The sequence below is a fragment of the Etheostoma cragini genome, chromosome 24, assembly GCF_013103735.1.
Source record: "Etheostoma cragini isolate CJK2018 chromosome 24, CSU_Ecrag_1.0, whole genome shotgun sequence".
NCBI lineage: Eukaryota > Metazoa > Chordata > Actinopteri > Perciformes > Percidae > Etheostoma > Etheostoma cragini.
The window spans coordinates 3,025,923-3,049,010 of NC_048430.1; the positions used below are offsets into that span (position 1 = coordinate 3,025,923).

The 23,088-nt window shown below is 40.7% G+C and overlaps 5 protein-coding genes across 12 annotated transcripts in view; 2 read left to right on the forward strand and 3 right to left on the reverse strand.

Annotated features, from left to right (window-relative positions):
- Positions 1-5,255, reverse strand: part of LOC117939687 (gap junction alpha-3 protein-like) — a 7,337-nt gene extending 2,082 nt beyond the window's left edge. The window contains exons 1-5 of the mRNA XM_034865177.1: positions 4,970-5,255; positions 2,405-2,466; positions 1,723-1,811; positions 824-1,386; positions 5-154 (exon numbers count right to left, since the gene is read on the reverse strand). Coding sequence (XP_034721068.1) covers positions 5-154; positions 824-1,386; positions 1,723-1,791 — 782 coding nt within the window. The 5' untranslated portion in view covers positions 1,792-1,811; positions 2,405-2,466; positions 4,970-5,255. The remainder of the gene's footprint in view (positions 1-4; positions 155-823; positions 1,387-1,722; positions 1,812-2,404; positions 2,467-4,969) is intronic.
- A 210-nt stretch (positions 5,256-5,465) lies between these two features.
- On the reverse strand, positions 5,466-10,180 carry LOC117939307 (gap junction beta-6 protein-like). Of its 2 annotated transcripts, none has more exons than XM_034864544.1 (6): positions 10,011-10,180; positions 8,662-8,833; positions 8,321-8,473; positions 7,096-7,244; positions 6,782-6,988; positions 5,466-6,659 (listed from the first exon to the last, which is right to left on the reverse strand). In XM_034864544.1, the coding sequence occupies exons 2-6, from the start codon at positions 8,830-8,832 to the stop codon at positions 6,563-6,565; spliced, it is 777 nt and encodes a 258-aa protein (XP_034720435.1). In that variant the 5' UTR covers position 8,833; positions 10,011-10,180; the 3' UTR covers positions 5,466-6,562. The 2 variants fall into 2 exon arrangements, with proteins under 2 accessions (XP_034720435.1, XP_034720436.1); XM_034864545.1 differs by having other exon boundaries at positions 6,753-6,988.
- A 1,840-nt stretch (positions 10,181-12,020) lies between these two features.
- Positions 12,021-14,195, forward strand: sap18 (Sin3A-associated protein). Its single transcript, XM_034864560.1, has 4 exons — positions 12,021-12,269; positions 13,396-13,505; positions 13,680-13,802; positions 13,921-14,195. The coding sequence occupies exons 1-4, from the start codon at positions 12,198-12,200 to the stop codon at positions 14,075-14,077; spliced, it is 462 nt and encodes a 153-aa protein (XP_034720451.1). The 5' UTR covers positions 12,021-12,197; the 3' UTR covers positions 14,078-14,195.
- Positions 14,196-14,639: 444 nt separating this feature from the next.
- Positions 14,640-18,616, forward strand: rtraf (RNA transcription, translation and transport factor). Its single transcript, XM_034864547.1, has 8 exons — positions 14,640-14,840; positions 15,448-15,572; positions 15,705-15,804; positions 16,970-17,053; positions 17,172-17,260; positions 17,423-17,491; positions 17,640-17,688; positions 17,991-18,616. The coding sequence occupies exons 1-8, from the start codon at positions 14,780-14,782 to the stop codon at positions 18,143-18,145; spliced, it is 732 nt and encodes a 243-aa protein (XP_034720438.1). The 5' UTR covers positions 14,640-14,779; the 3' UTR covers positions 18,146-18,616.
- Positions 18,617-19,034: 418 nt separating this feature from the next.
- nid2a (nidogen 2a (osteonidogen)) overlaps positions 19,035-23,088 on the reverse strand; it is a 44,572-nt gene continuing 40,518 nt past the window's right edge. For all 7 annotated transcript variants that reach the window (XM_034864367.1, XM_034864368.1, XM_034864371.1 and 4 more), the window contains 4 exons: positions 21,574-21,731; positions 21,187-21,310; positions 20,965-21,077; positions 19,035-19,724 (listed from right to left, as the gene is read on the reverse strand). In XM_034864367.1, the coding sequence (XP_034720258.1) occupies positions 19,714-19,724; positions 20,965-21,077; positions 21,187-21,310; positions 21,574-21,731 (406 nt within the window). In that variant the 3' untranslated portion in view covers positions 19,035-19,713. The remainder of the gene's footprint in view (positions 19,725-20,964; positions 21,078-21,186; positions 21,311-21,573; positions 21,732-23,088) is intronic.

Below are 23,088 nucleotides of genomic sequence, written 5' to 3' on the forward strand. Positions count from 1 at the left end.
CGGCAGCAGCGACTCACTGTCGCGTACAAACTCATTGCTGACCCCCTGCTTGACTTTCTTCCAGCCCAGGTGGTAGATCTCCAGCAAGTTGAGGACCAGAGAGACACAGGCAACCACCAGCATGAAGATGATAAAGATCGTCTTTTCAGTGGGCCTGGGACAGAAGAAAAACAAAATCCAATTTAATTCCCAAAAAGAATTCATAGAAAATGTGTCAAGAAATAGTATAACAAAGGAAATATTACATCATTTTTAATATCCTTAAAAAAAAAGTAAAAAGTAATCCACAAGGAATATATTAATTTCCCACTGTCCCTTATTCATCATTCTTATAACACTAACTAGCTAAGTAGCGTACTGCCAAATTAGCTCTGCACTATTATGATTGGTACTCATGCAAGATGTTTTTTACAAATACTGGTTTTTGAAACAATACAACTGGAGACATACATTTTTTAACAAACTCATAGAGCTCATGTTAGCTTAATTAGCTAGATAACTAGAGCTGATGCAATTCACAGGTGTCATTTAAATTGGCTAGATAGACATTTGTCATCTTAAAATCAAAAGTCTGATTTTGTCTACTTCTGTGTGAAATCGAGGGCCAATTGTTTCAAAGGTTCCAAAGGATTTTCAAGAGGTGAATCTGTGAACGCCATTGTGGTGTGCAGAACAGAAAACTTGATACGTATAGCGACAGTAACTAAGGGGGACGGGAGTGGTCAATTCTAGTTAATGTATGGAGTAATGGGAAGAAGTTTCGGTGGAGTTGGTTTTGAATTGCAGATAAACACACACACAAACATAAATCCTACTCTCTAACCTGGAGATGAAGCAGTCCACAGTATTGGGGCAGGGCCAGCGGCCACACTTATAGAGCGGCCTCAGGTGGAAGCCATAGAGGAAGTACTGTCCCAGAATGAAGCCCACCTCAAACAGAGTCTTGAAGATGATGTTGAAGATGTAGGTCCTCAACAACGCCCCGCGGATCCGGATCTTTCCATGCTCATCACGAATTGGTGGCTTCTCCTTCTTCCCCCCTCCTCCTCTTCCTCCATCGCCGACTCCATTGTGATAGAGAGGATCGTGGTCCTCCTGGTGCCGTCCGGCCTTCCTGAGCTCCTCCTCCCTTTCCCTCCTCTTCTCCTCCATGCGGACAATGTGCAGCACATGGCCCAAGTAGATGAGAGTGGGCGTGGAGACAAAGATGATCTGTAGCACCCAGAAGCGGATGTGGGAGATGGGGAAGGCCTCGTCGTAGCAGACGTTCTCGCAACCAGGCTGCTGCGTGTTACAAGTAAAGTCAGACTGCTCATCGCCCCAAACCTCTTCAGCTGCTGCACCCAGCACCAAGATACGGAAGATAAAGAGGACGGTCAGCCAAACCTGGGGAGGAAGGATGGAAGGATTAAAAAACAGAGTTAGATGGAGAAGGTCAGATTTTTTAAGCATATCTGGGCATGCCTGGTATGGTTAGAGTTAAGGAATAATGTGTCTCCACAGTGTCAATGGTCACCCTTACAGCAAACTGACAAAAAGGAAAAAGAACAAAGTCTCAACTGCTTTACTTTCCCCTGTTGCCAAATGAGATCTTTGAAACAGACCGAGCAGTATGGTCAAATATTCTCACTGGGGGGTATTTGGGGCTTTTGTGAGAATAAGCGGGTTAACTTAATGTGATAAAATTTTATATATCAAGGTAATCAATAGTCAATCAGTCACCTTTCCAATTACAGTGGAGTGTTCTTGAGCATTCTCCAGCAGCCGCCCTAGAAAGCTCCAGTCACCCATGCTTCACTCGATTTTCTAGCCTGGAGAGGAAAACAACAGTCTGTGATGAAGAAAACATGAAGCCCTGGTGAGGAAGGGCAAAACCAGAGGAGAAGCAGGAGACAGAGAAGAGAGCAGAAGGACTGTCTTGAGACCAGAGATGAACAGACATACACAGAAGGTATATGAGTTCCATATTTCTCCTCATAAAAAGACCAAAACCAAAGCTCTAGTTCACCTCTCAATACTTTTCAGCTTCTCTACTCTGTCTGTGTCCCTCTACTCCAAGCCCATTGGTCCCTACTGAAGATATAACATTTCAAAAATGGGTCACAGAAATATTTTTACTGTTAAAAAAGGCTCAGTCATTTTGTTTAAACAGCTGGGCACTGTAGGTTTTAGCAAATATCCCTCAAATGAGAATTAAAAAAAAAAGGTTGGTAGTATTTTCAGCGGTGGACTAATACACAATTGGGGTACTGGTACTTATTACGGCACCAGAATGGGATTGACTCTAAATAACTTAAGTGCCATGTTCATAGTTGGTTGATGATAGGTCCCTATTTACTGAAATGCTGCATTAGGTAACAACAACCAATAAGTGTCATAATAAGAAAAGGGAAGGTTGACTTACTAAAATATTGTTGTATTGTCAGTAATAAATCCATGGACCAGAGATCAGAAGAAAAACAATATCTGGAAAAGAGAGACAAAATCTATACTTTATACTTATACTATTTTTCAAATAGAAATCACACAAAATTCACATTTACGGTCACATCTCACATACATTGATTAAACAGTGTTCTTTTTAAGCCATTAAAGTAATATTGAAACCAGAAAGAACCAAAATTTGAGATCTGCATGGAGTCAATTTATCGTACCATACAACCAAATACCATATCAACTTATGTTTAGTGACTCCTGTTGACAAAATTAAGACTGCACTAAAATCTGCATGCATTCATGCATCATAACAGACAAAATGGTTGAGGGGCTTTTCTAAGGAAGCTCACCTACTGAACACACTATAAAGACAGAATAAACCTGTATCCATCCACGCACATCTGTATGTCACTCTCTGCAAATGTATTTATATTTATGCATGTAACGAAAAATTGGTATGTGCAAGCCTCTCTGACTATAGTCCACATTTACATTTGCTTGCAAATGTGCATGTGTTTGTGTGCACGTGTGTGTGTGTGTGTGTGTGTGTGTATGTGTGAGTGTGCGTGTGTGTGTATGTGTGTATCGCAGAGCTGGCTGGCTAGTAGACAATGGCTGGCCATCTGTGGGAAGTGAATGAGTGGATAACAGGTTGTCCCAGTTGAATGCTGGACTCATCACATCCCAGGAATGCTGAGGAGGGCAAATGTTGTGATCGACTGATATGTACAGACACGCAAATACACACACACACACACACAATCTCACACACTCAAACACACACAAAGTTACTATATCACACACTACTCTACCACCATTGTAAAGCCATGACAACTTATTTTATTTCTATAATGAAAGTTAAAACCCAAGGCTTCTATCTAAATTATCCTCACAAGAAGTAAATCAGCAGTCTGAAAAAAATAATTCATAAAGGAAATGTATGTAATCGTTTTAATGAAGTTCTATTCTGTTACATTGTCCTTTTGATACAATAAAAGTTACAAAAAAAGTTACAAAATCCACCTTCCCGAATGTGTACATCTCTGTTAAATTAAAGTCCACAAGCATTCAGTGACTTTTCCAAACCCTAGACCTGAACAGAAAGAGAATAATATTCTCCTTGACTAATTACTGTAACTGTCACTGTGACACCCATATACCAGAGGCATGTGTACATGTACATGATGTGTTGACGTGATGAAATACCATCTGTCAAGACAGACAATAGAGAAGCTGCCAGATGGACATTGTCCTGACTGGTTTGTGCTTTTGATGGATCAGAGGTCTTTGTGCTAAAACAGCCCAAACGGTTAACTCTTGGCCTGCCGCGTGCACCCTGAACACCTTTTTAAGATATGCAGACAGTGGCAATGTTCACACGAAAGACAATTCTGTTTGTTACCCAGGTAATCAAGCAGCCTGATTTTGGTTAGATGCACAACATTATAAATCAGATTGATTAACTTACTTATGGGCAATACTTGGTTTACTGCATCAACAATGTTCTTAAAGAAATTATACTTCAGACTGATCCACTGAGCAACAACAGCTCAGGGTCACCCAGTGTGATAGGATACACAGAAAGTGCACATACAGTAGTGTGTAAAAGTGTACACAATGCCTAATGGTAAATAAAGGTGCATAAAGTGTGTAAAAAAGTATTAATATTTTGGTAGCAATGCATAAAGGTCTATTAGGGTGCATAAAGTGGGTAAAGTGTGATGTAATGAGTAAAGAGAATGAATTAGTAGGTAAGGTGTGTAAAGGTGGACAACAATGTGCAAAACCACAACTGTAAATAAAGATGCTATATGTGTGTAAAAGTACATACTAGTGTGAAATAGGGCATTTACAGATTCATGAATGTAGATAAAGATGTACGAGGGAAAACCCTGATGGAGAGAGGCCAACAGGGTGTCCAAGTCTTGAGCCCCAAGAAAGTAGCATCCATTGTAAAAGCATCCCAAAATAAACTATAGAATATAAAAATTGTCGGTTTAACACAGACATTAGTAAGAAACACTGCTTTTACGTATGATAAGACATACAGTATTATACTAAAAATAATAAAATGCCCATATTTGTACTGTATTCTACATTCCGTTTTATAAATACAAAGCACGCTTTACCTAAAATGACTAAAAAGTTGCTCTTAAACACTTGATGAGCTGCCTTAAGAGAATAGGATGGCTGCCAAAGGGGAGTCAGGCATTTAAAGCTAATTGACATTGTAAAACACATCCTAATTTACCGTCCTGGTCCAGGTTTGATGTGTATTTAATGATAATAGTTATTGTGACATCCAAAAATCTTAAATCTCAGCAACAAAATTAATTCTAAGGATTCCATGCACGTAAACCTATTTTAGATTCAATTCATGAAATATTAGTGTCATCCTGTCTGCCGTCTTTCCCACAGGGAATTGAACGCAGCATGAGAGGTGCTCATAATCCAGCAGGTGGAAGGATGATAATCCCTCCTCTTCCCTCCCACTCCAATCGACTCCATCACTCTCCAGCATCTACCTGCTTACCGCTCTCCGCTGAAACACGTCTCCCTCCCGGCGGCGCGCTTCTTCCTTCACTCCTTCTTCTTTCTTTACTCCCACGGGTGGGCTCGAGGCGACCAAGAGAGGAGTATATGAGATTAGTGGCAGGGAGAGAGACACCGAGAGAGAGAGAGAGAGAGAGAGAGAGAGGGAGTGAAAAAGACGCGAGGCTAGTCTAGTCTAAAAAAAAAAGGGCGCGTGTGGAACCTGTCTCGCGAAGGCGAAGCGCAGCGGCTGCGTCCCGCGTGGCCAAGGCCATCCGCCACTGTCACACATTGGTGTCCCCGCGCATGGGGCGCACGAGGGGGGTGGTGGGAGGGAAGGTCTGTGCTTCTATACGCGCGCGCGCGTGTATATATGAATATATGGCAGGGGGCAGAGGCGACTCCATCACATCACTGACAAGCCAAATTTAAAACTCGACTACTACTACTACTACTTATACTAGGCCTACTATAAAACAAGAAAAAAGTATTTTCGCTGAGAATACATGTTTTTTTATTTAAAGATTAGTAGGCCTATTAGCCTCATTACTGCTATAGTTGTAGGCTATAAGTGGCAAAGATATTAGTAGCCTAGTTCTTCTATAGAGCCTAGTTCTACTGACAGACATAACAGCAGTAGTTGGATTAGAAATACCTCATAATTAGCAGAGGCCCAATATCGTTGTACCAGAAATATGCAATTTTGGTCAAAATTATGAAAATGAACAAAAAGATGGCATTAAAGGAATACAAACAAAATAGATATGATGAAGAGTTTGCTTAGCATTAAAGTTAGCATGTCTTGCATAAAGAGACTTTATGGTTACTTGTAATGTTCTCCTCGCACCGTGTCTGTAATTTTGTATTGTGTGAGTGTCTGTCCCTCAGAGTGGGGGGGGGACTTGACCTGTGAAAGAGGTGCAGTAACTATTGGCTACCAGCAGAGGTCAACAGAGGTTCATACACTAAATCACTTGATGCATCAGTTGTAAATAAAAATGATATGATGTTACTCTGTTCACTCCATTTCTTTCCTTTGGCTTTTGTCAAAACAGTATAACGTTTTGATGCCTTGATGAATCACGTGGTTTATGTATTGTAGGTTTCTGACTGTATGAGTGATGCAAGTGTATGTTTCAGATTGTACCTCCAAGTTATTTGCAACAAAGCTGTCACAGAGTTAGTAAATTTAGTTTTTACAAACAAGAGCATTATTACTTGTATTATTGATATTATTATTATCATGTAATTATTAACTCAAACTATTAGACTAACACAAAATTGCAATGAAACTGTATTGGTAGATAAAGTAGGAATTGGTGGGTGCATTTATATTCAGTGAACTGAAGTATTGTCAATACAATCTTTGAAAATATCATGTTAGAAATTTAGTTTTGAGTTGTTGACACCGATTTCATCTTCTCCCCCCATGTGAATGTTACTTTTTAACACATTAGGTATCATAGAAAAACTTTTTGAGTTGTATTTGAACATGTTTTGTGTCATTCACAGGTGTGCCACTTGTAATTATTCAGGTTTCAAGTCTTTGGAAAGTGTTTCTTCTGCATGTATTGTCCACCTTGTTGCTGCGTCCTTAGGTTGAGACAAGTAACTTCTGGTTTGTCTTATTCTGCATCCTCCCTCTGCTGGATTGTCTGTACGTTTTCCTCTCCTTCTGACCTCTGAGAATCCTGAGAAAGATGAAGTTATATGTGGATTTAAGGACTCTACGCATTTGGATAATCTATATGAAGGATAAAGGACTTCAAGTTTTAATTAATCACCTGACTGTCTGACTGATTAAAGCCTATACCTAGTGACAGCCTTGGCAACAAGATATGCGAGTTCAGCCAGGTTAAGGACCATGCAGATAGAGGAGGCAGTGGCCATGAAAACAGTGAAGATGGTTTTCTCGGTGGGGCGTGAGATGAAGCAGTCCACCAGGTTTGGACACGGCCACTGGTCACACTGCACCAGCCGTGGCATCTGAAAGCCATCGTATACCACGTATAGAGCATACCTGGAGAGACGAAGACACATACTCGCTGGAAAAAGACAGCATGGTATGATTATGCCAAAGCAGCAACACCGAGGCAGACACACAAAATCAGGGTTGCAGGATCTTACATAAAGCTTCCTTCAAACAGTAGCCTGAACACCAGGCTGCAGGCATACGTCCACCAGAGGGCGCCAGTTATAGGGAGTCTCCGGGTCTTCAGAGTCTCCAAATCTTCCTCGTGGTCTTTGTTGCTACGGAAACCAGCTCTACCAAAACCCTGTAACACAACATGTCAAGATCAAACTAGAAAAGTCCACAACAACTAAATGTATGATATAAAAAGACAAGATGACAGAAGATAAGAGGTGGCACGACAAGACAAAACATGACTAAACAAAAGATAATATGACAAGATGAAGCAGGACATGACCACAAAAGATAAGACATGACCCAATATAAGACAGCATAAGACATTATATGACATGACACGTTATGACAAGAAAAGACTTAAAGCATAAAGACATAAAACAAGATGACGGCAAGACCAGAATAAGATGTTGCATAAAACAAGCCATGACATGACATGATAAAGTAAAACATGACATGATGAAGCAAGAAATCACAAGATAAAGCAAGACAAGCCATAACATCACAAGATAAAGCAAGACAAGACATGATATACTAAAGCATGACATGACCAAATACACGACATGACCAGAAAAGACATGAAGTATGAATAGATAAAATAAAGCCATGACCTGACAAGAGAAGGCATGACAAGACTTGTTAAAGCAAGACAAGCATGACATGATAAAGTAAATCATGACATAACGAGATAAAGCAAGCAAAGACAAGACAAAGCAAGACAAGCCATGACAAGATAAAACAAGTCATGACACTGTAAAGCATGACATGACAAGATAAAACAAGCCATGGCATTGTAAAGCATGACATGACAAGATAAAGCATGACATGACAAGATAAAGCATGACATGACAAGATAAAACAAGCCATGACATTGTAAAGCATGGCATGACAAGATAAAGCATGACAAGACACAATAAAGCATCAAAAGATAAAGCATGACAAGCCATGACATGACATTATAAAGCATGACATGACATGATATGGCAAAGCATGACATGAAAAAAGAAAGCACAACATGACAAGAAAAAATGGAAAAGACAACATGACAAGATAAAACAAGACATGAACAATAATGCAAGACATATGACAAACCAAGACAAAGAAAAGATATTAAAGGACATGATAGAACAAGACAAAACAAAACATGACAAGACAACCCATGACGGGACAAGACCAGGACGGCAGACAGTTAAATAGCACACACACCTGCAGGAGCCTCTTCTTATCGATGTGGTTCCGATAGGCCACATACATTGCAACCAGGAGTGTCGGTGTGGAAACAAAGACAAGCTGAAGACACCATAGACGGATGTGGGAGACAGGGAAGAACTGATCATAGCAGACGTTTTCACAGCCCGGCTGTATACGGAGACAGACACACAGATTGTTGTAACAATGAAAACACAACACTTTAGAAGCTTTATGTTGTATTTACACACAGGTAAATTACATCTCGATGACATGACATCACACACACCAAGGGGACAGGACATGAAAATGGACGTTTCATATAATTACATGATGATATTAGTGACTGGGGGCCCTACCTGTAGTGTGTTACAGGTGAAGTCAGACTGCTCGTCCCCCCAGACGCTCTCAGCAGCAACAACCAGCACCATGACCCGGAAAATAAACAACACAGAGAGCCAGACTTTACCCAGGCTGGTGGAGTGACGGTTGGCCCCGACTACCTGAGCGTACAGAACAGGCCAAGACATCCTGGGGAAACAGTCAGAAACATGTCAATGAGGATACAATATGTGGCAGCCTGCTAGTTGCTAGGGGTGGGGGGGAAAATCGATACAGTATAGTATCGCGATATTTTACGTGGCAATACTGTATCAGTACACAGGTATGGATCTTTTATTATATATGTGTTGGTCAGTTTGTCTGCTTGACAATCTTATTTGCAGCAATAACACTGAAGTGATATAAACAAACAGAGAAATGTATCTTTTTAGATAACACAGATGTTGACAAAGTTTCCTTTTGGGGACGTCATCTGAAATTGGGAAAAATTAGAAGTTGGAAAAAAGGTTATACATTGCAGAATACTGCAATATGTTAAAATGTTTTGTGACATAAGTATCGTGATGATATCGTATCGGGAGGCGTCTGGTGAGTCCCACCCCTACTAGTTGCCAGTATAAAGGTGGAGTCGTGTACCTCGTTTGGCTGTTTTCTTTGAACTACACCTCTGACAGCAACACAGATGGAAATGCAGTAGGAAGGCAGCGGCAAAAGATGAAAGCAGAGACAGGCAATGAAACAAAAGTGAAGTTTGAAATAAGAAGAGGATGAAAAGGAATGAAAGTGAGAGGAGGTACAGAAGGCTCAGTGCCAATTCCATGTGAACTGATGAACCTCTCTGCCCACTGTGGACTTTTCTGAACTGAACCCATTCAACTAAAAACACACTGAACACACTGTACGGACCCACACTACTACAGTCCTCACTGAGCATCACCATTCTCCTCCGAGATCATGGCTCATCTAGGTCTTGCTCCTCCTCTTGCTCTACCCGCACTCCTCTTGCCTCTCTCCTATGTTGGCCAGAACAGAAGAGCTTTGGCCCTTTAATTGCTAAAGCTCGGATTGCTAAATGAACAATCATGCAACACGTGTTTGCCCATGGGTGGAGTCAGAGCAGATAGTAGGAAATTGAAGTTTAATATTTTCAATGGCAGTTGCATGTGAGCAAAATATATTTTGTTTAAGAAAATTGTGCTAAATGTAGAGAACTGTGTGCAGTGTTTTGAAAAAAAGTGTAGGATAGAACAACAATCTGGTTGTAAAGCAGGAAATGTGCACTTGTAAGAGCAATTGTTTCCAGATGTAAATTGTGTCCTTACATATTTATATATATACATATATGATTAAAAAGTACTTTTCTCACCTTGTGTCTGTGGTCAGGTTGCTTGCAGGAAAATATTCCACATTGTCCTTTCCTGAACAAAAACAAACAGCTCACTATCACATCACAACTGGCTTCACTAAATTGAAGGACAATTGAATGAAATCTGGGTCTAATATAGTGAGCAAAACACAAACCTGCAGCTCCTCCTTCCTTGCCTCCAGTGTCAGGTCAGCCAGAACAATATGAAGTGACTTCCTGTGGAGACCTTCAAATTAAAACGTCACTGTGACAAACCTGTTTCAATGTTTAGGAGTAAGAGGCCACACAAATATCACAGAAGTACACATAGAGATAATAGTTATAGAGAAGTGCAGCAAACAGAAGTGCAAAGTGATTTTGATTTGATTTTAATGTCCCCAATAAACCACTAACTCTGCGTGATGTACAAAATATGAGTTGCTTTTGTGAGAGTTTTAGTGAATGATTAAAACAATAAAAGACTAAGTGCAAATCATGGACTTTGTGTGTAAAATCATTGACGTGCCCCTTTTTTATCCTATGGTAAAAATATGAATGTGACAGGATGTTTTTGAATGTCAGACAATGCCCATGTTGCATTGGCGTGTGTGTGTGTTTGTGTGTGTGTGTGTGTGTGTGTGTGTGTGTGTGTGTGTGTGTGTGTGTGTGTGTGTGTGTGTGCGCGTGTGTGTGTGTGTGTGTGTGTCCCTCTGTGACTGCTCTGTGACTGTAACAAGACACAGGTAGAGAGTCAACGGGACTTTTCAGGGCCCAACCATCACTTGGCAGCAGTCAGCCTGCAGGACACTGCAGCTCTGTGCTGCTAATGACTTTGCCCACTGTTTGTTGAAGTGTGGGAGCAAAACCAACTTCCTAAGTTTACACTGTGGATGCTCACAAAGCTGCAATGAAACTTTTCAGGAAACTGTAACATATTCTGGATAATCTACAATGTTCGGATAGATTTGCAGACATGCGTGTCCAAGGATATGAGGGAAAAAATATTCAAAACCTTTTGATTACAAACTGGTATACATTCTTATAAATAATGAAGCAAGAGTATTATACACTGTATTTAGAGTATCCTCTGCATCACATCACTGCATGTAACATGACACTGCAAAATTGAGGGGCAGGAAAATGTCCAGGTTTGAGACAGAGAGGGCGTCTGTGATTCTAATGGGGTCATTGTGGGAATAACAGCGACACTTATTCCTGATGCATATCAATGAATGGATATCAGTGTCAGGACCGGACTCAAAGACCCACTGTTTGATCTTTCAGTTGGACAGGGCTAAAGAAATAATAAAGAAGGAGAAAGGCTGGCGGATTGTTTCAAGCGGTCTATGCCGTGCATTCTGATGAGAGGTGGTGGTTGTGGTGGGGTGGCGAGGGGGGTCAAAAGAAGTGGAGGAGAAGGGGAAAAAGAGGTAAAATAGAGCCGATTGTTAGTGTAGTTCCTGACCAGCTAGCTAGCAGGAGAACAGAGGGGGCCAGTGTCAGGATACACACACAACCACACACTGTACCCACACACACTGTACAACACTCACATATATGTTACCCAGAAAGTTACGTGCACATGCGCACGCATACACACACACGCACACAGTGTTATAAGTGAGGGGGAGAGCAGCATGTGACTGATGGCCTCAGTTGGACTTGGTGGGCTTATCCTGGCTCAGTCACTCTACTGTAGGAAAGTCTGCGGGACGTCCTGGTAATTTATGTAACTTGCAGAGTTTTGTTTTCCCTTTATAACATTAAACAAGCTATTTGCCAGAGTCTGATTTCTTTTGGTGCTTTAAAAGTAAAGAGTTTCATTATTGTGATGTTTCTGCACTTCCAGAGATGCAATATTGCATCATATTGAAAGGGTAGGAAGGAAATAGGACTAAATATGAACAGATTAAAATGTCCACCAGAACATTATGCAAGCAAAGATAAATCTCTTGCACAATATTCGGACTTGAGACAATAACGCCATCATATTTTGTTATTTTATGTCATGCGCATGATGATCCATAGATACTCCGAAACAGGAGGGAGCGATAGAGTCGCTCGTCAGCTCAAATGACACCGGAAACGGAAATGGCTTCGAATTCATTCGTTGCTTCCTTCATCTACGACAAAATATCCAAGCACGGTGGTAGTAGAAGTCTGCAACGTTACATAAGTGCATTACTATATCGGTGAAAAAATTTAAAAATGGCCCTTGAATCGCGTATCACACAGGAAGAAATCAAGAAGGAACCAGAGAAGCCCATTGACCGAGAAAAGGTAGACAGCGGGGTATCATTTCAAAGCCCGGTTTAACGTTAGCTTGTTTACCATAGGAGCTCTATCGTAAGCTAACCAGGTTGTGCTAACTCGAAATTGTAGCTAACAGTTTGAGACTATTTGACTTACTGTCAGCACAAACTGCGAACACTATAACACAAGTCAAACTTAGGTAACGTCAGCCCAGTGTTTCTGCTATGCGTGTTAAGCTACGTGATGCTCTGGTCATCTCCAGTAACTAAAAGGAGTTTGAATAGCGTTAACGTTAAGTTAGCCTCTGCAGCGTGCTAGCGTGCTAGTTAATCGTAAATATATATTGGTAATAAAACAATGGATAACTGTATGTAGTTTAGTAATTATTTTGCTAACATGAGACTTTAATAACATCGTTTGATTTAAACATTTCCCGCGTGGACTGGAAAATGCCAATGAAACCTATTAAGAAATTACGGTTTAAATGTGTTAGCTAGCTAAGCCTAACGTAAGGGTAAGTTCGGCATGTAGCTAGTCAATCCAAAATTCCTCCAAGTTTTTGCTATAGCTTACCTCAGCTCCGTTGTCCTGCTAGTTTAATCGCTTTATGTTTGTGTATTGCTCCCAATAATTACAACGGAAACGTTGCATTGGTCACTATCGTGAGACACTTCGGGATTTGAGATGACACAGGCCACTTTCTATAAGTCTTACTATTATTCTTTTCTTCTCCTTTTAATTTGGCTGGACAAAGCTAGCACGTACATTAATTATACTATAGGTATAAAATGCATATGCATACATATACTATTTATATTAGTACCATCACGATGTTAAAGCAATTTTAATCACCAAACTTTTAAAAGTTTACTACTGTCTAGTTTGACGCAGATAACATCTCGTTTATTTCAGGGAACATTTTCAAAGTACACTTACGTAATCCCTGTTTCTATATTAATTTCCATGTCTGTGTGTAATGGGTTCACATTTTACAAAGTTTGATTGTTTGAAACAATCTATTCCAATAAAAAAAAAAAAGGGTTAATCTAAAAAACGTTAGATTAACGTTACCTCTACATTGTGTGCAGCCAGCCATTCAGCAACCTTTAGTTTTTCATTCTAACCTAATGTTTGGTGTGGATTTTTGCCACAGACCTGCCCCCTTCTGCTGCGAGTATTCACCACCAACAGCGGCCGACACCACAGAGCAGATGAATTTGCCCGGGGCAACGTTCCCTCCAGCGAACTGCAGATATACACATGGTGAGATCGCAATCGTTTCACTTACATCTTTCTCATTGAATGTCTCAGTCAAGCATTTGCCAGTGTTTAAAGATAAGTTCAAAAGGCACTTTAAGCTCCTTGTTGAGGTACAATTAGATTTTAATTTACAACTAAGAATTGGAACAAGTCTCTGATTCTGTGTGTGTTTTTCAGGATGGATGCTACTCTGAAGGAGCTGACCAGCCTGGTGAAGGAAGTGTATCCAGAGGCCAGAAAAAAGGGGACCCACTTCAGCTTTGCTATCGTCTATCCAGACCCCAGAGGGAAAGTGTACAGGTGTGTGTCTAACTACAACAGCAGCACCAGTTGAACTCATGTAGCAGGCCACTTGCCTAATGGTCTATTGAATTTGTGTGGACTGTATATTAAAAAACGTGCCTGCCCCCCCCCACAGGTTGAAAGATATTGGCAACACCATATCCGGCAGGAAGGGTGCAGATGACTCAATGACGTTGCAGTCTCAGCGCTTCCAGATTGGAGACTATCTGGACATAGCTATCACACCACCCAACAGAGCCCCCCCCCTTAACCCACGCATGAGGCCCTTCTGAACATAAACACTGATGCATAAACCAACACACATTTACCTACTTTTTTTTTTTTTCATTTGTTTTACATTTCATCATCTTGGGTGGTGTTTGCCTCATTTTATAAAATGTGATGTGTAATAAAGTTGCAATTTTTTCCAAAGTTTCTGTCCCTTTCTGTGAAAGTTGGTCCATTAAGCTGCACTAGTGTTGTGAAAAAAACACATTTAATCCAAATTTAAGGTGGTTCAGGTACCACTAGAGTTGGAGTCAGAATTCCTGGTGGCACGTCAGTGATGCTTGAAATTTTTAGGTTTAAAAACATCCCATGCAGAAAATGGGAACTGAACTGGGCTCTTTTAAATTGGGAGCTAGTTGAAATAAATTTAAGTATCATTAATGCCTTCAATTATGGTTAATTTAAAATGAGGTATGTGTTACTCAGAACTGTCAGAATGATATGTCTGAGAAATATACAAAATTAATAACAGTATATCAAAATAAAAGTGTGACAGGCAGTGTCTTAAAATACTGCAGTTGTGGCAATGCTACAGACTGATGTAGCTATACGTGAAGTGCTGAATCTTATTTTGATTGTAACAGGAAAATGTAGAATGTCCGGCGGCGCATGCGTAATGCCACATACTGACAGCAAGGAGAGTAAACACCCAAGCTAGCCAACTGTTAGCCGAAGAAAGCAGCTCTTTACACACAACTTAGGTTGAGATGTTTCGGAGAAAACTGACAGCGCTAGACTATCACAACCCCAGTGAATTTGACTGCAAAGGTAAGACACAACTCGTCAATGAGTTCTTGAATATGGCCAGCGAGTAAACGTCAAACGTGGAGCAGGCTAACGTGTGTATGCACGAGTCCAGTCACAGGAGACAACGAAATACCAAACTATTTATAATATAGTAGTTTCATGGTGCTTTTTGTCCGACAAACCTGTATGTTTGTTAGGACACAAGACAAAGTATTTTACGAGCTCTTTATGCCGTAGAAGACCATACACTCTAAGCTTGTACGTAGCTATTTAACGTTACACAAATTGACGAAAACGCTGAATGTATGTGTCCACAGTTTTATTCCAATGTGTTTTAATATATTCTATAACTTAAGAGTAAGACATTTATAACAATCTGAGAATGTTATTTTTTCTTAAAAAAAATGCTCACCTTGATTTCGGGCTAATTACTGGGCTGTAAATGTAATTTAACCACTGTTGAAGCAGTGAAGTGAATTGCTAGCTCCCCCAGAATCAGCGTTAGCAGATGATTCTGCAGCCCCTGATCCTATAAAAGGCCGAGATTGGTTCAGTCTGCTTCTATTACACAACTGCAAAATACTGGATGTAGCATATGCCCATTGGTCTGTCTCCCCTCTCTGCTCAGATGAGACGCAATTTAGGAACTGCATTGTGTGGCTGGAGGACCAGAAGATTCGACATTATAAGATCGAGGACAGAGGAAACCTGAGGAACATCCCGAGCTCGGACTGGCCCAAAGCCTACCAGAAGGTGAGACCGCATCTCTGTCCATCGCCAAACTTTAACTTGATGAAAATGGCACCTTAAAGCTGACATGAAAGGTCTTATGAATAGGATTTAACTTGTTGTGAAGCTTGTTTGAGTGTCCTTTCTTTTGTGCAGTACCTGCAGGATCTCAACTGTCCGTTTGGAGTTGAGGAGAAGCAGGAGGCTCTAGACTGGTTACTGGGCCTGTCTGTACGGTATGAATATGGAGACAATGGTAAGATGGCAGTATGTGGACATCTGTTGTGGTACTGGTACCCTTGCCACAGTGACTGTTGCCTTGGTGGTACTACGCTGTAATACTGATGATGACCACTAGATGGAGACACCGTTAAAGGAACGCTTTCTAATAATCCCAGCCTGTGGTGGAAAAAGCAGTCAGATCCTTTACTTAAAGTGATTACATTGTGCTTTATCCCTTTTCTTTATTGTGTTATATATCTTGGGCACCAAGTGAAAAAAGCTCTAAGTCCAACCCAAAGGGAATCTCCAACAGAAAACACTGTTCCAAACACATCCATTGTAGTCCAGCCTGTACTTCCTTATAATGCTCGCCTAGCTGCTAGCATGGCGCGCCCTCATACTTGGCTCCTGACTGGCTAGTAGTCCTCACCTAGCTACTGCGCATGTGCGACTCCCAACAAAGATGGAACAGAAGTGCGATGCCTCACTCTGTAGCTAAAACAGAGAGCTCAACACGCAGGGTGAAAAGAGCTGCAGCAATGTGGAGTGCAACAAAAAATAGTTTTCTGAAAATTAAACCAAAGAAATCTATTCTGCTACAATCTCTAAATACAATTTTGAACCTGAAAATGAGCATAATGAGCACTTTAAGTAAAAGTAATAATACCACACTGTAAAAGAAAAAACTGTTACAAGTAAAAGTTTTGCATTGAAAATGATGAAAGTATCACCAGGAAATTAAGTATTCAATGCAGAAAAATCCTCACCATTTTAAAAACTGGAAACAAAAGTTCTGTCAATCAACTGCGTGTTTAACAGTCTAATCATTTCAGCTGTGCTTTGTTAATTTATAATACAACATTGTATTTTATGAACTACGTGTGTGGTGTGCAAAAGTCTCAATTTGTAAAGTAACTAGTAACTAAAGCAGTCAGATGAATGTAGTGGCGTCGGAAATATTTCCCTCTAAAGTAGAAAGCGGTACGGAAAGTAAAGACTCAAAGTACCTCAAATTTATACTTAGTACAGTACTTGAGTTAATGTACTTAGTTACATACAACCACCTATGCCAGCTCAGCAGTCAGTCACGCTCTTTAACTGAGAGTGTGTCAAACCAATAAAAAAAATCCTCTTTGGTTCCTCACTTTACACGCTAATAGATGTTTTATATTGGGTGTGTTTGGCGGGTCTCTCCTCAGTGGCCAAGTATAAGGACTGTAAGCCGCTGGCAGCCCCCAGCAACAGTGAGGACAAAGCAGGGGACCCTCTCCTCAACCTTGACAGTGAGTAGCAACACTTCTCTGCCTGTCCTTGCACTTTGCTTTCGCACATTCTTTCCTTTCTGATTCCTACAGCTCTCTGTTCAAGGTGAAAGACGAAAGCATCTGTTTGTGTTTTCAGGTAGTTCACCAGATTTCAAAGCAGGAGTGACAGCTCTGGCCAACATCCTAAAGATACAGCGACATGATGATTACCTGGTTATGCTCAAGGTGGGAGTGGGCTCATGTCAAGACCCTTTCTCTTGGCTTTTACATTTTTTTTTGAATGACATAATGACTCAGGTTCTTAACTGTATAAACCTGCTTTATTATCACTATTTACTTAATAGTAAATTGTCATACTAATCTGTTTTTGGGGGTTACTCCTGCCAGGCTATTCGTATTCTGATCCAGGAGAGACTCTCTCCAGAAGCCATCAGTAAAGCCAGCCAGAGTACAGAGGTAGTGTAAACTGAAAATCCACATATTTTTTATCAAGAATGCCATCTAGAGATTCTTCCATTTACAAGTCCTTACATTAAAACCTTTAAAGTTAGTGGAGCGGTTTAAATGAGCAGGCCGGTCATGTGTATGTTGCTGTGTTTTTCAGGGTATTCCAGTAGCTTTAGACAAGCACGTCCTGGGTTTCGACACTGGGGGTGAGTGCTGCTTTTTTGATGTAAGAAGTAGAGGAAGGGGAAATTAAACCCCCCAAAAATATTCCTGTAAAACTATTTTTCTTTATCCCTATAATATATATATTTTGTGACCGCTTAGATCAATATTGGGACCCCTTTGGGTTCCTGACCCAAAGATTGGGAACCATTGGTACATCAATGCATTTACATCCGCTCAGACAGGCAGTCTCCCTTAGAGCGGATGTGGCGTGGAGCAACATGAACAACACAGTGTCCGCTAAAACGTGATCATCTATGGGAAAATAAAATGTGTTTCTTCTCAGACGCCACTCTGAATGAAGCGGCCCAGATCCTGCGCCTGCTGCACATCGAGGAGCTGAGGGAGCTCCAGACTAAGATCAACGAGGCCATCGTCGCCGTTCAGGCCATCATAGCCGACCCAAAGACAGACCACAGGCTGGGCAAGGTGGGAAGATGAGAGCGAGGATCAACAAGGACACTAAAAGGAGGGGAGTGGGGGACTTAATCAAGGGAGTTTTAATTTGATTTTGAGAGGAAGAGCCTGTCTGCACTGGACAGAAATGAGTTTGGATTTTTTTCCGTTGTTGCATGAGATAACATTTATCGGATTGGGAATTTGGAGTAAATGAGCAACTTTTCAGATGCTGTTTTTCTTTTGTAATGCAGCACGACTGAATTTATACCACGTTAAGTTTTTGATGGAGGGATTAATTGGTATTGTGGTACGGGTTTCGACTAATGTTAAGTCATTACTTCTTCAGATTATCTCCTGGCTGCCACAATAGAAACCAGAGAAGCTACAGAGTTATTCCTGGACAGTTATATTTATATCTTTTTGTTTCCAGGGAGTTGCTTTTTGCAAATGAAAGAAAGGGTTATTTTGACACTGTGCGGGAAAATGTATAAAAACAGCTGAACAGAGTTTGGCTCCTGTGCTTCGTGTGTAGCCGATGTTTGGTGGACATTTTCCTGATGAGCATCAACCCAGAACACAATTATCTCCAAAAAGTCTGTCAAGTACCAAATCACATTTTATTGTTATAAATATCACATCTTATAAAAAGATAAAGATTTTTGAAAAGTAGTAGTAAAAATAAAGAATGGAACGTCCTTCCATCATGTGTGAAATACAGATTAGTAGTGCAGAGAAATATGGCAGGACTGTAGTCGCTCAGGGAAGTAATCTGATCACAAGCTACTGGATTTGTCACCCAACAAGGGTTTTCCACTTAATTCATGACACTTCAAAAAATAAATACATGTTTCCCAGTATGTAATACTACATGTTTTTTTAATTCCATTTCTAGTCATGCCGATTATTTAAGCCTTTTGACTAACTCTTTTTCAGTGTTCATGGCAGAGTTTGACACTAAGCTTATCGGCTTTTTTGTCTTTGGTTAGATGAGAAGACTGCTACTACTATCATATCTGTAGTATCAATATTCTCATCAAACTCAAGAAAGGCGAATAACACATTTCCCAAACACTTAACTATTCCTTTTGCCTGTTTTTATTTTTGTACAGAATCCACAGCTAAATAATTTGACTGCATTTAAAAATCCACTGTGGCCAGCTGCAGACCAAAATGAAATCTGATGCTCCGTTTCATTACACAACTTAGGCTCAAACTGTTTGAAAAGCTCTTCAAGTGATTCTTCTTTGGCTTAAAAACTAAAAATGTGCACACGCATACATTTTAAAATTTGATTTCATTGTACTATAGCTTTAAAATCGATTAAAAAAACATACAAAAATACAGTAGAAAAAAACTAAAATTGAGGTATAAAACAAATTTACAAAACATTTATTTTGGGGTTATATCTTTAAGGTGAGATAATGCGTTCATGGGGAGTGGGGGGGTTGTAAATTTGCTCCGACGGTTTATCTGGCAACAGGACGCCATCTTGCGCCCTACTGAGTTTCCTTTTCTTCTGAGTGACCCTGGAGAGGACTCTTTAACGTGGTCCTGCCCTCGGCTCAGAAATCGGCCCAGAACTTTAGCACCAAAGGACCCTGCAGCTGCCGTTAGTGGCTCCCTGAGGAACACAAATCAGAAATTTAAAAGGACAAAATATAAAATTCACACATTACATTTCTAGTGGAAGTACAAACCTTTTTTTCTTTTAGTTTATAGCTTCAAGTCGAAATGAAGAGTTAAAGGTCTGATTTTCTCTTCCTGTGTATGATGCAAGTCCAAATGTGACAGGATGAGAGCTTAAGTGCTACAGTCGTCTAATGACAGATCACGCAGACCCTTCGTCCTGAACAAAGCCCAACACTGAAGTGTGTGTGTTCATGTATTCAACAATAACAGCTTTTAAGTCTCTTACAACCAGCTCCCATCCCCTTAACAAGTGTGTTTTAGAGCTGTCATCATGGTCAGAATTACACCACACGTCAACCTCTTTGAAGCGAGCGGCTGTTATTTAGTCCGGGGCTTTAGAGTGTGAGAGGACATGCAGACGTGACATTTACAGCCATCATTCTGACCATTGTGAAAGTCAGACGCAAAAACTGAATTGTGCGCGGAGACCTCTACCATGAGCAGATTTTACACTCTTCATCTGCCAAGGTGCTACTTTGGGGATTATCTGGTGTTTAGAAGGCTACTTTGTACTTTTAAGGTGTTTAACACAAGGCTTTGAAAGGACTGCAGACATCAAACATGACACAAACACAAAAATACAGGTAGAGGGTCACATGCAGCTGTGTAATCATTGTTCTTGTGTCTATTTCATGGGTGCACAGTATGTGAAGTCACAAACACACACACACACGAGTAGAGGGTCTAAGCCAGCTGTGTGATGACTGTTTTCTGGGTGCAGGGTGATGAAACACAAACTCACGTTTCTTCAGACAACAAAGTATGCATTCACTTTGAGTTATTTACTTTTATGTGCAAACTATTTATATATGCAGTTTTTACAGATGTATATTTAGCACTCTCATGGTGGTGAAACAGTGTCTGGGTTATATGGTATTTGTCTTGATTCACTTGAAACATTTAAATATCTCCATATTTTATGACAAATATTCTTCGTTGGTAAATTTATCTGATATACAGTATGTATTTTCTCCACACAAAAAAGTTAAAATACCTTGTAAAATTACATGACAGACAGTGATAGTGTGCTATTAAAATATATATCTATCTCTACTGGGATTTCTCCGTTGCTACTGGACTTCTGTTCCCGTCCTCTGTCTTTGTGTTGGCATTCTAAACTCTGGTGGATAGATGAAGACTATGGTAACTGCTCCTCAGATCTCCACACGTACCTGATAGACAGTGGGTGGTTGCTATGGCTATACCGTACAGGTGAGAGCGCTGGTCAGGCAGGTATTCATCAGTGATCTGACTACTGTCTTTGCTTACTGCAATCACACCATCCCTACGTGGAGAGAGAGAGAGAGAGAGACACTTGAACGGGAAGGCAGCAAGGCTTCATACTGATAGTGAAACAGCTTGGTAAAAACTAAAACAGAAGGATAGATGGCTACCTCCTCCAGTCAGTGTAGTAGAAGTGGTTCCTGTAGTAGACCATGCTGAACGGGTAGTTGAGGCTGGGGTGGACCACTCTTCGGCCTGAACCATCCGGGGATACACACTCTAAACGCTTTGTGCCTGACGTACAGAGCAAAAGAAAAACATGAATCATTATCTTAGGCTTATTGCTTTTTAGATGCTAGCATGTTTTTGGGAGAAAATTAAATAAAAACAAACTATTTTCAAAAACATTTACAGGAGATAACAGTACTTTTTAGCCATGTCTACATTTCAAAATCCTAGTTTTGGAAGATCTGAAGACATGTCACCCCATCCAGTCGTGTCAATGGCAGTTGACCAGTGGTCACCTTGACAGTGGCACTAGATGAAGTAGAGTTTACCTGCGTCGGCCCAGCAGACTTGTCTAGCAGAAGAGTCATACGTGAGAGCATTTGGCAAACCGATCCCTTCAGACACCACCACCCTGCGGTTCTGACCGTCCACTGACGAACTCTCGATCTTAGGAGCCTCTCGGTTCCAATCTGTCCAGTACAGGGTACTGCAGAGAAAAGAAAAAAAAAGGAATTTATGGCACTTAAAGAGCATTCTGCAAATTATTCAACTGTGTCTCAGCTGGATTTGCATCACGCCTTCCACTTTAAAGGGGACAAGTCGAGTTATTGCTCGTAGTTGTATTTTTGCGTGGACTGTTTTTGCGCTCTCCCAGTGCATTTTGTTTCATCTTAATACATCCGAAAATATGAACCACACTGGCTAACGCAAAAAAAAAACACCACATTTTTCATATTTCTCATGAATGTTTATGTTTATTGTTGGCAACATCTCAAAAGCCCAAAAACTTTGCCCAGCAGGATGGCTACAGAGCTCTATGCAGAGTGTGTGTGTGGGCTGCTTTTTCGTCTGTAGATGATTGTGTACACGTGGGCAGTCCACTGGGAACGACAGGTAATACACACCACATGAGCAATCAGCTCACACACGCACACACCATGTGTTAATGTGTGAGCAGAGGTTGGTGTAAGACATGCACATGTACATGCTTTCACAATATTTGTGCACATAATTTCGGTGCGTCTGCTTCGCTGTGTGTGGCTGTCTGTGAGTGTAACTGCGTGTGTCAGGGCAACGAAAAACTCTAAGCACATGCTTAATCATAACTTTACCTGTTTAAAGCAGTGATTACCTTTACGAGTTGGCATTCTGTCAGAATACACATACAGTATATATGTGTCTAAATACACACATACACACGCAGTTGATTATGTGATTAGTTGCAATAATGAAAAGCAGATGTTATTCCAGGGGAGCTGACCAATGACGGCCACATTCTCACTCGTGTGTGTGTGTGTGTGTGTGTGTGTGTGTGTGTGTGTGTGTGTGTTTCCAGCTTTAATAGCATAACTTTGGTACTGTTTTCTTGGCTCAGTATGGTGCAACACTGAAAGCACTAAAAGTCACTTATATGATATATAGCCAAACCCTGTTGATTTTCCTGCGATGACCAGTCTCATACTGATGAAGTCATGTTTAGATCCCCCAGACTAAAGAGTCCTTTCTGCAAAATTGTTCCAAATACAATCTGCACTTTACTATAATGAATCAGACACAGGCCGTGTTGACTCATAGCCTGTCTAAGGACTCAAATGTGTTTGTCATTGTTGTGCTAATGCCCTGAAAAGCATGTGAGCGCTCTCTAGACATAAAATCCCTCTGTATACAGTGAGAGCTGTATCTCATTCTGCCTCAGTGGAGCACCTCCAGGATCTTACACATGATCGCTAAGAGTGTGTGTGGGTGCTTGTGTGTATCTTCCTCGGGGGAAGAGATGTGTACATGTTTGCAAATCTAGACCAAACAGTCCCAAGACTTTAGAAGTGGCGGGAAGCTGAATGGCT

Bases quoted from the DNA above. Each gene is read 5' to 3' on its own strand.
- LOC117939307 (XM_034864544.1), bottom strand. From the start codon at position 8,832: ATGTCTTGGCCTGTTCTGTACGCTCAGGTAGTCGGGGCCAACCGTCAC. The intron at 8,474-8,661 runs GTAGGGCCCCCA...CTCCGTATACAG, and splicing joins TCACCTGTAACACACTACAG to CCGGGCTGTGAAAACGTCTG. The intron at 7,245-8,320 runs GTGTGTGTGCTA...GTTGTGTTACAG, and splicing joins ATAAGAAGAGGCTCCTGCAG to GGTTTTGGTAGAGCTGGTTT.
- sap18 (XM_034864560.1), top strand. From the start codon at position 12,198: ATGGCCCTTGAATCGCGTATCACACAGGAAGAAATCAAGAAGGAACCA. The intron at 12,270-13,395 runs GTAGACAGCGGG...TTTTTGCCACAG, and splicing joins AGCCCATTGACCGAGAAAAG to ACCTGCCCCCTTCTGCTGCG. The intron at 13,803-13,920 runs GTGTGTGTCTAA...CCCCCCCCACAG, and splicing joins CCCAGAGGGAAAGTGTACAG to GTTGAAAGATATTGGCAACA.
- rtraf (XM_034864547.1), top strand. From the start codon at position 14,780: ATGTTTCGGAGAAAACTGACAGCGCTAGACTATCACAACCCCAGTGAA. The intron at 17,054-17,171 runs GTGAGTAGCAAC...TTGTGTTTTCAG, and splicing joins CCCTCTCCTCAACCTTGACA to GTAGTTCACCAGATTTCAAA. The intron at 17,689-17,990 runs GTGAGTGCTGCT...GTTTCTTCTCAG, and splicing joins CCTGGGTTTCGACACTGGGG to ACGCCACTCTGAATGAAGCG.